Source organism: Arvicanthis niloticus, chromosome 10 (assembly GCF_011762505.2).
Source record: "Arvicanthis niloticus isolate mArvNil1 chromosome 10, mArvNil1.pat.X, whole genome shotgun sequence".
NCBI classification, from domain to species: Eukaryota; Metazoa; Chordata; class Mammalia; order Rodentia; family Muridae; genus Arvicanthis; species Arvicanthis niloticus.
The window spans coordinates 77,376,659-77,389,756 of NC_047667.1; the positions used below are offsets into that span (position 1 = coordinate 77,376,659).

General features: G+C 37.1%; 1 protein-coding gene and 1 pseudogene across 1 annotated transcript in view; both read right to left on the bottom strand.

Annotated features, from left to right (window-relative positions):
* Nucleotides 1-13,098, bottom strand: part of LOC117716227 (contactin-associated protein like 5-1) — a 688,126-nt gene that overhangs the window by 20,614 nt on the left and 654,414 nt on the right. The window contains exons 21-22 of the mRNA XM_034513191.2: nucleotides 8,550-8,634; nucleotides 340-558 (exon numbers count right to left, since the gene is read on the bottom strand). Of these exons, the coding sequence (XP_034369082.1) occupies nucleotides 340-558; nucleotides 8,550-8,634 (304 nt within the window). The remainder of the gene's footprint in view (nucleotides 1-339; nucleotides 559-8,549; nucleotides 8,635-13,098) is intronic.
* LOC117716393 (m7GpppN-mRNA hydrolase pseudogene) lies at nucleotides 11,140-12,517 on the bottom strand (annotated as a pseudogene).

The following is a 13,098-nucleotide window of genomic DNA, read 5'->3' on the forward strand; positions in this document are numbered from 1 at the left end:
TACTGTTCTCCTCATCCTGATTATGAGTATGATGTGAACAGCTTCTTCAAACTCGTGTTATTTATAATGGTGTGGACACTTGAACTATAAAGCAAAATATCCTCTTTATTTCCTTCTTTCCTTCCTTTCTTCCTTCCTTTTTTCTTTCCTTCTTAATTTGCTTCTGTAAGAGTGTTCTGTAAAAGTAGACATGACACATCAGAAGCCAGTTACAGTCCATAACCTCCTATAATTATATAAGGCAAAGATCTGAGTGCTATTTGACAACTCATTAGCAATATAAAACAGCAGAAATAGGTTTAGTGATGGAAACTCAAGAGAGCATACTTTAGGAAATACCTGATGAAGAATACACAGTGGTCACTGCCTTCACATCAGAGTCTACCATGGAGCCACAGCTGGATTCTCTCAAGGTCCCTTGAACAGTCACAGGTGCAATTCTAGCATGGCGAAGGGCTGCTTTCAGTGGTGCTATGTGATTGTATTGGACTGACGAAAGGCATCCAGTAAAACCCAAGGAGTTTGCTTTAGCAACTTGTGGATCCAGCCAAAGAGTATCTACAATAAACAAAAGATACACAGGCCTTAGTTTTTCAAAATAGTCTATGTGTTTTCCTTAGCTAAGAACTAAATTGCCTGAAACTCCCTTGTTACTCTTTGAATAAGGAATCTTCTTACATATCGCTTACTCTTCTTCTCAAGTACACATTTACTAAAGGCATCAGTACATCAGTCAACTATATCTAATAGAAAAGGGCTATGAATGTCTCTGCTATAAAACAAAAATATGTCAAGCTTCAAGTTTTTCAATAATGTATTTTATGAACTGTAGAAAAAATAATGTACCTTTATGATACTGCAGTCAAACTCTAGATATTTGAAAGGATTTCTATCTCTGTTCCCAGCATGATTTATCTACAGATGTGGGTGATTAAAGAAAAACACAATGTTCTTTACAACATTTAATTCACAATTGTAACAAGGGAAAATAATAAAGAAACAATGGAATTAGAAATGAAAATGGGTCTCTCAGAGACATACTGTGCTTGCTGTCTCCAGGCAGCTGAGTAGACTGAGTTAGTAATTGTTTGTACCTACATCACTTATCTGCATCATCCTCACTACATACTCACTAGCACTAGCTGGGGAGATACCATTTTGCCTCTGAACATATTCCAATGCCTGGAGTATTGCTGAGTCTTTATAAGAGATGGAGATGCCATTATTTGGACTTCACAGCAAGATCAAATTATATCATATTCTTCAAGACATCTCATTCCTTTAATTAAAGAGGATTATTTGGACAAATTTCTATGATACAATGACATAAACTGTAGTACATAATGAGCCATACTTTTCTTAAGGTATAATAGTTTCAATATAACTAGATGGCTCAACTGATTATTTTATTAGAAGAATCAACTTAGATTTTAGAAGTGGTGCAGGGAATTTTTTTTAACTTCCAGCGTACATTATTTTATTTTGATTAATAAATGTTCGATTGCTACCTTCCTTGAAATCTAAATATATATTATTCTAGAAGCATTAAGAAAAAGATATAACAACTATATGGTTGAATATGAGATATTAATAGCTCTTCATGATTCATGTCCTATTACTCCTCTAATTCTTATAAAAGGTTTCCTCTTATTTCTCTGTCTTTCTCTCTGTCTCCCTCTGTCTCTTTCTCTCTCTGTGTGTCTCTGTCTCTCTCTCTCTCCTGTGTGTGTGTGTGTGTGTGTATGTGTGTGTGTGTGTGTGTGTGTGTGTGTGTGTGTGTGTTTATGCATCTGAATATACCATGTGTTTTTGTGTGGGTGCCTGTGGAGGACAAAAGAAGGTGACAACTTGAAGCATACCTTTATGGCTACTGGGAATCAAACTAAGCTCCTCTGGAAGAGCAGAAAATGTGTTCATCATATAGACATCTTTCTATCCTTATTAATTTTTGTTCCCATATTGCTTTTTCCCTCCACTATCTATGTAAAAAAAACAGACTGTCACTTGTGTTTTCTTACATGCAAAACTAATAACAGTGCATATAATTTCATGTGGCCAGTGGAACATATTTTTTTTTCAAGTTTATAAGTTAAATTACAAATACATTATCTTTCATTTCTGGAAGTTGGAAGTTTTACAGCACTCTTTGGCTTAAAATCAAGTAGTCAGTATGTCCAGGTTATGGATCCTTTTGGGGGAAAGTCCATGCTCAGCTCCTGTTGCTTTCACTTTGTGTCCTAACCTCTTTGTCTCCCTTCATGATAAGCAATCTTGTGGCATTTCCCTTCAACATACTCTTTTCTCCATTACCTCCTCATTTTAAACTTAGTCACTTTTGTGGATACATCAAAATAATTCAAAAGAATGTGGATTAAAGAGGTGGTTCATCCAGGAAAATAATGCAAAGTCAAATATGTAGCCATTGATTGGTAGAAAATGGATTGTAGAGATGGCCACTAATTATTAATAAATGAAGGGCAGAATTGTATCTCAGAAATGAAAATGAAACAAAGATCAAGCAAAGGAAAGTGGACCTGGACTGACATTTAGGTATTGGTAGATTTCAAAGCAGTGGAAATGATAATTCAGTGAACTATGCTTTCAGGGTCTAAGTCATGGGTTTCAATTCTCATTCTCACAGCTGAATGGAAATAACACTTCACTGATGGTAGGAGGGTACTGTGGGAAGCGGCTCCGCTCTCACCATTACAAGGTGGCGCTTGACATAGGCATTGCTTGAGAGAAAAGACAACTCCATATATGGAGTTGTATGAGCTGAGAGGTGTGGTTACCCGATCACCCCACCTCGAGTCATTGAGAGTGGCCAATTAGCAGTGACTTCATGGCAGCTGCTGATAGGATCAAGGCAATGCTTATAAGGGGCTGCGGGAGCTGGGGAGAGAGACAAGAGAAGAGAAGGAGAGAAAGGAAGCGCGTTGTACAGGGATAGCTGAATAAACCGCTTGAAGAAGAACACAGTTGTGGTTGCCTTATTCCATGGGTCGGATGTGGGTAGCAACAGGGTACCACCATGGAGGTTGTTACAAATCAAAGCTCTTTGTTGTACAAATAGACATAATGACAAACTGGGTGAAACGCTAAAAAGTGACATTGTTTATTTAAAGAAAGGTTGAGTGAAATAGTCATTTCTGGACAAGCGTTTATTCTACATATATATTAAGACTACAGACAAAAAGAGGTTTCAGAAAAGGAATAACAAGAAGAAGAATTGTTATGTAAACCTAGAGAGGTTAATGATAGGGTTCAGTGAATTAAAAATGCTTAGCTTGTATGATGATGCGAGTTCTAACCAAAAACCCAACAGTGAGAAAAGAGAACTAAATGCACTTTCACACACACATATGCATGTGCCTGCACACAAACAGACACACACACACACACACACACACACACTAGTAAGTTAAAATTTAAATAAATAAATACATACTCTGTTTGAGGGTACTTAATTCTTTATCTGATACTTACAAAAATGAAATGGTGAAACAAAACCAAAGACAAACAGATAAAACAAAAACACAAAGACAACTTAAAAGATGTTTATCTCTCAGTATATTATAAACTTGTAAATAGTCAATAATAATTACTTATTTCTAAGAAATAACAGGACACAAATTTTCAAAATTCATCAGTAATTGAGTAGCCACTATACACAGCAATGTTTTATTTACATTTAAAAGTTTTTAATTTCTTTTATTGTTTTTCCATATACATGGCTTTTTTGTTCAAGCAAGGAGAACCCTTCATAGCTCATATATGAGTTTGAGAAACACAGAAATCTACAAAAAAATGCATTTTTAAGTACCTTATTGGGAACAGACTGAGTTTATCTCTCTTAACACTCTTTAAATACTAATAACTAGTCAGTTCTCCTTCCCTTCACGGTCCACCCCACCCTAAAATGCTAATGAGCATGCAACTGATTCTGCACTGGAGGACACTGGGAGGACCTGAGCAGTTACATTTTGCTGCTGAACAAATGACCTCCTTCCTTATTTCCAAGCTCTGATTTGCCCACTGTTAAACGATGGTCATTTTATGTGAGAAAAAAAAAAAAAAAAAAAAAAAAACTAGAGAAATTTAAAAAAAAAAAAAAAGCTCCAAATCTTAGCTGGGTGTCTATAAACAAATTTTTGGGTGAATATTATATTTCTTTACATGTTCTTATATATATTTATGTTGCCCAAGATGATATAATTACATGTTACAAAGGAGTTAAGTCAAGCTCTTTAAAATCATCATTGTGGTTGCGGGGAATTTGTAGACATGAATGTCTATTGCACATGCTTGAAGAGTTATATTTGAACTCTCAAAACTCACATAAAATAAGCAGGACTTGACAGCCTGTGCCTGTAATACCAGACTTTGAGGGGTTATGTGGGCAGATCTTCGGAACTCGCTGGGCAGTCAGAGCAGCATGAATGTCAAGCCTTTTGTTCACTGAAAGACTGTCTCAAGGGAATGAGGTGAAGAAATATAAAGAATAACAATTGATATCCTTCTCTGTTCTCTGTATGCCTACTTGAGTGCACATATACAAAATACATGTTTATATTTATATCTCACAAAACCATTTTCATCTGCTGATAAGAACACCTAAAATAGATTCTTTTGATCCTTTCAAATGAATAGCACATTTTCTTTATGGGTCTGTTTATTTGTTTATTTAACAGAGGGTCTCAGTAGACACTTCAAAGTAGATTGAAAGAGAGTTCTCTTGGCACATGCTTCCAGGTGTTGAAATGAGAGGCATTTGCAAACCCATCTCACTCTTATTCACAGCATATTTTAATTAACTGAAATCACATACATACATACAATAGAATTATGGAACTTACTCCCCTTCACCAAAATTTTGAGTTTTGGTTAACATTTCCTCATAGTAAATGCATGTTATTAATGGTGTGGTATGAGACATGCTATTATCTTTATTTATGTTTTATTTACTTATGCTTCTATTATGTGATAGTTCCAAACCCCTTTGCCTAATTTCAATATCCTTTTAATATATTGAAGAATTGAATGGAAGAGTTGGCATACTTATTCAAAATTTTCACATCGTTATTATTTGAATAAATATGAACAATTGATGAAAACCTGAGAGAACATAAATGCCAACCCAGGCTACTATACCCAGCAAAACTCTAATTTACTATAGATGGAGAAACAGATATTCTATGACAAAACCAATTTTAAATAATGTCTTTCTACTAATTCAGCCCTAGAGAGGATACTAGAATGAAATCTCCAACACAAGGAAGGTAACTATACCCAAGAAAACACAAGAAATTAAACCTTTCAGAACAAACCCAAAAGTAGAGAGTCATACACACGTAATACCACCTCCAGCTTAAAAAAAAAATAACAGGAACTGACAATCATCTGTCTTTAATATCTCTCAACCTCAATGGACTAAATTCTGCAATAAAAAACACAGGCTAATAGACTGGATACATAAACAGGATTCAGCATATTGCTGCATACAAGAAACACAATTCAGTGTCAAAAACAGAAACTACCTCAGAGTAAACAAGTAAGAAAAAAGTTGTCCAAGTAAATGGTATTAAGAAACAAGCTGAGTGCCATTCTATTATCTGAAAAATATAGTTTCAACCAAACATTACCAAAAGAGATGGAGGAAAGCATTTCATAGTTATCAAAAGAAGTAACCATCAAAAAGAAGTCTCAGTGCTGAACATCGATGACCAAATGTGAGGGTACCTACATTCATAAAAGAAACTTTACTAAGGCTCAAAACACACATTGAGACTTACACATTCATAGTGGAAGATTTCAATGCCATACTCTCCAATGGACATGTCTTTGAAACAGAAACTAAACAAAGACACAGTGAAATTAACATAAGTTATGAACCAAATGGATTTAACATATATCTGCAGAGCATTTCACCCCAAAACAAGAGAATATACCTCCTTGTCAGCACCTAATGGAACCTTCTCCAAACTGACCATGTAATCAGACACAATATAAGACTCAACAGATATAAGAAGATTGGAATAATCTCAGGGATTCTGTCAAATCAGTACTGCTTAAGGCTGGAACCAATAATAATAAAAACAACAAAACAAAACAAAGAATAGAGAAAGCCCATGTACTCATGGGAACTGAAAAACTATCCGAGTCAAGGAAGAAATGAAGAAATTAAGAAATTAAAGACTTTCTAGATTTCAACGAAAATGAAGGTATAGAATACTGAAGTTTAGAGGACATAATGATAGCAACATTAAGAGCAAAATTCATGGTGTTAAGTGCCTTCCAAAAGATACTGGAGTCACATAGTACAGACAGGTTGATCAATGCAATAGAATTGAAGACCCAGAAATAAACCCAGACACTTGTGGACATTTGATCATTGACAAAACAGGAAGCATATGTGGGCTGCTCCAAGGCACTGGACACATATGTAGCAGGAGACTGCCTGTTCTGGCCTCAGTGGGAGAAGATGTATTTAATCCTCAAGAAACTTGAGGTACCAGGGAAAGGGAAGGCCTGGTGGTTTGTGGGGAGCACCCTCTTGGAGGCAAGGAACAGGAGGAATAAGATGAGAAACTGTGGGAGGGGGACTGGAAAGGAGGACAATGGGTGGAATGTAAAGAAATTAATAATAAATAAATAAATAAATAAATAAATAAATAAATAAATAATAGGTTTGGTTCAGAAAGAAGAAACTCACATGTTGTACAAAGAAGTATCTAAGATACAGAGAACAGGAATTAAAAATTCAATAGGGCCTCATTAGTGAACCTGAATAAACAGTTTCAGAAAGATTTTTATTATCACAAGTATTATCACTACACAAGAGGAAGGGCAAAAAAATAAACCCATCTTTAAATGGTTTTTTTTTTTGTTGTTGTTGTTGTTCAATTCATCAGTATGTCTCTTGAGAAACTGACATTTCAACACTTAGTTTACATTCACGTTATATTCTGGAGATGCTAAATTCTTTATGAATCTAGAAGATTGGAGTAACTGTGGATCATTTTTTGTCCTATCTAAGCTGTTACACGGTTAGGACAACTCATTCTTTGCAACAACTTTTCAGAGAACAGATCCTCTGTCTTGCAAATCTATATTTTGTACATGACACAGGGCAGCTTCTTGACAGACCCTTGGAGGAGGTAACCAAGAGCACCCCACAGTCCCTATAAAGACTCTCAGACTTTCTGAGAAGTCATTCCAATAGGAAATATCAAGACTTAGAGTTAAGGGCTGCAAAAGTTTTATAGGACAGGGATTTCTTGTGTTGAGTCCATTCCTGCTTAAGATACCCAAAATTGACAGTGTTTTCTAAACTGAACTGTGACTGGCAGAACCAGAGAATGTGAGAGTGTCACAAAAAAGCTGAATAAGTAATAAATAAAGGACAAGCAGTAAATCAAATGTACAAATAATTTCAAAATCTGAAAAACACCTTCACTTGCCAATATGTAAAACAGGGATAGCCAGGATACTAAAGAACTGGTGCCACGAAGATGGCTACTTGAAGATCTGATTTTGGGTACCCAGAACCCACATAAAGCCAAACTTAGTAGTGTAGGTATTTGTATTCCCAAGGCTCCTAAGCTTGATGGGAAGAGAAGACAGAATCACTGGTAGCTCATAAGCCAGAATCTTCTCCACTCATGTACAAAGCATGAATTAGGAGATCCTGCCTCAGAAAAGGTAGAACAGTGCTTGAGCTTGTTGATATCCAAAAGCATCCCATGGCAAATACTTGTATATTTATAGGCATATACATGAATATGCACACACACCACACATTATACACATGTACACATGAGAAAGACTTAAAATTAAACCCAAATGTGTGGGCTACACATGATCATACATGGGGTTTTAAAAAAATAAAAAATATATATTGAAAGAAAAGGATGAGCAAAGGTAAGATTGAAACAGTAACCAAAGCAAAGGCTTGTTTGTCTATATTAGTTGTAGCTAAAATGTATTTAAGCTCTAAGATGCATTGTTAAAGATCAGGTATCATTTAAGATATGAAATTCTTCAGGAAAGTATAAAAAGTTGAGTGTTATAGAAGCAATACATACTCTCTAACAGAAAATGAAAATTCACAAAACCTATATGAATACAAAAGGAGAATATGCCCATCTAATGTGAGCTTTGAGTCCTCATTCTGCAGTCTACTTCATTCCTTTAGGTTAGAACTAAGGAAATGCAAGTAGAACATTGACTATGTTAAAAAGTTAATAATTTTAAAATTCAAATGATATTTTACATTATTACTTGATTACCTTTTCCTCTAGGTTATTAACAAATAACCAGCATCATAGTTACCACAAACAACTAACAAGTAGCCAATTAATAAAGGCAACATGAATGGCATTCTTCACCATTGCCACATGTGTGTCTTAGTATATTCCATTTCAAAGCCTGTATCAAGAATACAGATGTAAGCAATGTCTTCAGGTGTGAATCACTGAACACACTAACAGAGGGAACAAATTCATCAAGTTTTACAATATCTATGAAATATATAGAAGAAAAAAACCGACCTGGGACTTTCCCTAGGATGAGTGACCTCACTGTCTGGAACTCCACTTCTGGGGAAAAGTTATAGCTGAATCGTTGCTGGTCCATCTGTAGGAAAACAAAACAAAGCCATAGCCCAGGTTTGAGAAAGCATAGGGCAATTCTATCTGTGAAGATCTACAGTCTCACACAGGGCAGGCTTCTCTCTGCTAGTCACTCTCAAGAGAGATTTGAAAAGTCCCAGCAGTTGTCCCACAATGCACATAAAGTATTCTTTTCTTTACTCCTTGTAAAATATGGTATTTTAAGGGCTTTCATTTTTTTTTAGAAACCCTAAAGTGCTATTGTCATATATTAATCTCTCCTCACTGGGAATTTTCACAGGATTCTTCACTGAAAACAAGTAAGCAGACAAGCCCATCCTGTACCTGCTCTGCCACATTAAATGAGACCCAGCTGTGCTGCCCACTCTCCCTTCTTCCTCCCCTCTTTTTCTTTCAGCCACCACCATTTCTTTCCCTCTGTATTCCTGACCTGCTCTCAGGTGTGGACTGTAGGACTTCCTAGTCGTGAAGCAAACTTTGATAAATACTTTAGGAAAGAATGAAACTGTTGCTGCCACTGACAGAGCAACCTGAAATGGAAGGCTGGACTGAAGTAACTGCTGCATTCTCCAGGCCTTGATTTCTAGGGTGATGCTTTGGCAATCACTCCTTGCTTCAGGTACTGCTGATTATGGTTTGTCCCCTCCCCCACCTTCTATTTCCTGGGCTGTACAAACAATTAGATTGAATCAGATCCAGTAGATTCTTTCAATTTCTATTATTTTGGGAAGAGTATGCATATATGTGTATTATTTAAAAGTTAGGAGACGAACCCAGGTGCCATTCCTCAGGAGCCTTCCACATTTGTCTGAGACTGTCTCTCTGTGGCCTAGAACTTCACCAACTATGTTAGATAATCTGGCCAACAGGCTCCTAGGAAACAGTCTCTCTCTCTCTCTCTCTCTCTCTCTCTCTCTCTCTCTCTCTCTCTCTCTCTCTCTCTCTCTCTCTGACCTAAGCAAAGCAGCTGTATTTCAGACAAGAACAGTGAGGGCTTCAAAACACAATCATATAATGCATTAGAAAGCAAAGGTCACAGAGGGATTCACAAGTAGTTATCTAGAAGATTCCAAACACACTGTATCACTGTGAAGTCTCCTGCTTAGCCCCGAGTGACGCATTCATTAATAAATATAATTTCTTCTTTAAAATCAGTCATTTAAAAGCTAAAGCAAAGTGGTAATACCAAGTGAATTCCTCACAATAATAGCCCTTCTATTTAAAGTTCCATGGGGTTAGGTAAAACCCCAGTTAAATAGACTGCATATACAGAAAAAAAGCTTTCTATAGTACTCATTATAAGCAGAGATATACTTTGTGGATACCACTTGTTAAAATCACACAGGACAGATGTACATGTACACATGCATTCTAACAGCCCACTCCACCCCAGGAAAGATTTTCAGTGAGGCCAGGTGCAGTCAAATCGTATTGCCTCCTAAAAGCGCTGGTGACTGTCCTCAACAACAGGCGATCCTCTGCAAAAGGGACATTGTCACCAGTAGTTAGTGTAACAATTCTGAAGGAGCAGAATACAAAATACATTCCTATGTGTGATCTAAGTACATTACTTCAAGGGTCCCCCAATGCCATGCTTTATTTACTTGTACTGGGCAAATTACAGAATGCCTTCTTTCTCACTTTATAATCCAGGGGCTTCAAGATATTAATTAAAAGCATGTCACTCTGGTATTACTGCAAACTGGAACATAACACAATATCAGCTTCCACAGATCAAAACAAAGATGTAATATAGAACTAAGAATGTGGTTTTCCCCACAGACTCACAACTAGAATATGTATAAATGTTTTACATGAGCATAATCATGGCACAATACTGAACAGATTGAGGCAGGATAGTCGAGGCACAACCTGGAGCAACTGCCAGCTACTGGCTTCCACGTTCTCTGCTCCAGCACTCACAGATTTTTTGACAGCAAACATCATAGCTCAAAATTACAGCATCGTCTCCCCACTGACTCCATCTCTCCTCAGGCTGTCGGTGTGGTCCTGATGAAGTGCTCAAGGGTTCCCCTTACAAATGAGTATTGTTTTGAAGACTAGGTGCTAAACAAACTGACAAAACTCCAGTTAGAAGGGTTAGACTCTCAGTGGTTAGAAACAGAGAGATGAGCAAACACTTGCATCCTGACGTCATGGTTCAACTCTGATAACTGGGGTTTTGAGTTCCTTTTAAAGTTTTCAATAAGTAAGCTTTTTGTAATCACTACAATGGAGAGGTGACTTATTCCTATTGACATGGCTTCTTGCTGATGTTTGTTTGCAATCAAAACAACTCTTGATCAGAATATAAAACAAAACACAGATCATGTGAAATAATGGAAAGACAAAAAAAAAAAAAAAAAAAAAAAAAAAAAACAAAAAACCCACAAGCAACTAAAACTTGTTACCAAACATTTAAATGGTAAATCCATATAAAAAGTTCTAACTGCATTTACAGTGCAAACCTTTGTTTCTTTCTAGTTTCTCTTCTGTACAGAAAATCTCTTTAGAAACACTGCCTCCCTGCATTTCTTTCAAATACCTGGGAAAGGTAAGGCTTGAGGTGATACCCACTCACATGCAACAGGTCTTTCAGATCATGGGACTTCTGCAATACACTTGCTGGATAAAGGTCCAAGATTTTCATTAAAGCTTTTTGGTCAATTCTAATACTCAGAAAGATTCTGGATAAAAAGAGGAACTTTCAATGTCCATTGCATGCTACAGAATGTCTCTCAGCAAATTCAGCCAACAGATCTTACCAGAACAAGGCAAGTCACATGTGGCATCTGTCTTGAAGTTGTCCTGAAACTTTCTTGGATGCAGCTTCTTTTCACATTTTATCAAGGGATTCTGTTGCTTTGCTGGCTGATTGTGAACTCTGTTCACTCTCTTCTTTTGATTAGGTGAGTCTTGATACTGTTTTCTGCCATTTCCTCTCATATTTTGATTTTTTGCTTTGAAAAGGTCTGGCACCTCCTGTGGTTACCGTGCAGCATCTGCTGTAGCGGCTGCCTGTACTTTACCCTCTGGTCATTGGGAGAATCTTCAGGAAATAACTTCTCACTGTGGTATAATTTTGTTTGACTCAATTTTTCCATGGTGGGTCTAGCTGGTGTGTTACCAGCTGAAGAAAAACTATTGTCACTGTCTGAGGAATCTCCAAATATTCAAGACAGCTAGTCACTTCTTGGTCTGATAAAGGGAATGGCCTTAAAAACTTATTAGGTACCAAGCCAAGCTTGGACTTGGGAGTCATATCATTTCTATGACAGGAAAATTTCTCATGGAATTTCTCAATAATCCAAATTTCTCTTCTGGCTTGGAGGTTAAATTTTGTATCTTCTGGAACTACTGGAAGGATTTAAAAGTGAGCAAACTGGTCATTGGTTTGAAGCTCAATGTAATCATCCTTATGAATTTAGTTCTTTATGTCAAAACCGGTTTCCTCGAAGACCTCTCTAGCCGCAGTCATGAGGTGCTTTTTCTTTATTTACTTTTGTTTTTGGAAATCCCCAGCCTGACTTTGCCAGGTACTCCTGAACCAGCAATACATTCTCGAGTGTCTCATGAGAATAACTGCACCATAAGTTGGTACTCCCGTTTTCTATTCCTTCAATTCATCCAAATTTTTTCCAAATCTTCACCTTGTGGCAGCCGAAAGAAACAGTGACTGAAGACAGCTTTGGCAAAGTCTCTTATCTCACAATGAGATAATCCTGGTGTGTTCTGCATATAGAAATCCAAGTAAAACCAATGGAGAAGTTCAATCTGGAAGCACACTTGGATTGAATTTTCTCTTTTCTCACTGGGAATGTGCAATTAAATTGGGTGCAGAAATCATCCAGGACGCTGCTGGGAATCTCCAGGCGTTTGGTCTCCATGATGAGGACCTGCAGCAGGCACAGTGCATCCCTGCTCCGCACAGCTGGCAACATAGAGAAGCACAGAGGTGCAGCCCCAGACAGTGGAACCCTGTGTGAACTCCGAGGCTGGGTCGAGGCAAGGGGCCTATCTTCTCTCTTACCATTGTGGGATTACAATTATGTGCTTGTCATCACTCCTAGATTAATATAAGATTTATGGGATTTGAACGTGGATTCTCATGCTTGCAAGGCAAATTCTTCATCACTTGAGCCCTGCCCTCTGCTCCCTATCCCTACTCTCCAGTCTCTGTATTGAACAGCCAAATGATAATATCCTCATCCTTTTATAGTACAGAGGCTAGAAAGAAAGAGAACCAGTCATATGATGGGGTGAGTAAGCTTGCTCTACTTAAGGAAAATCAAATGGGTCAGAATGAATACGTACCTACCTTTCCATCTAGATCCTCCTTCTACAACTTTCTTTCCACACACACCCAATGAGTGATTCTCTTCAATAATCTCCAGACCTTATAATTTATCGAATAACCTTAGTACAAACTAATACCCATAGTGTGTGATTTGATTCTATTTTATTGTTT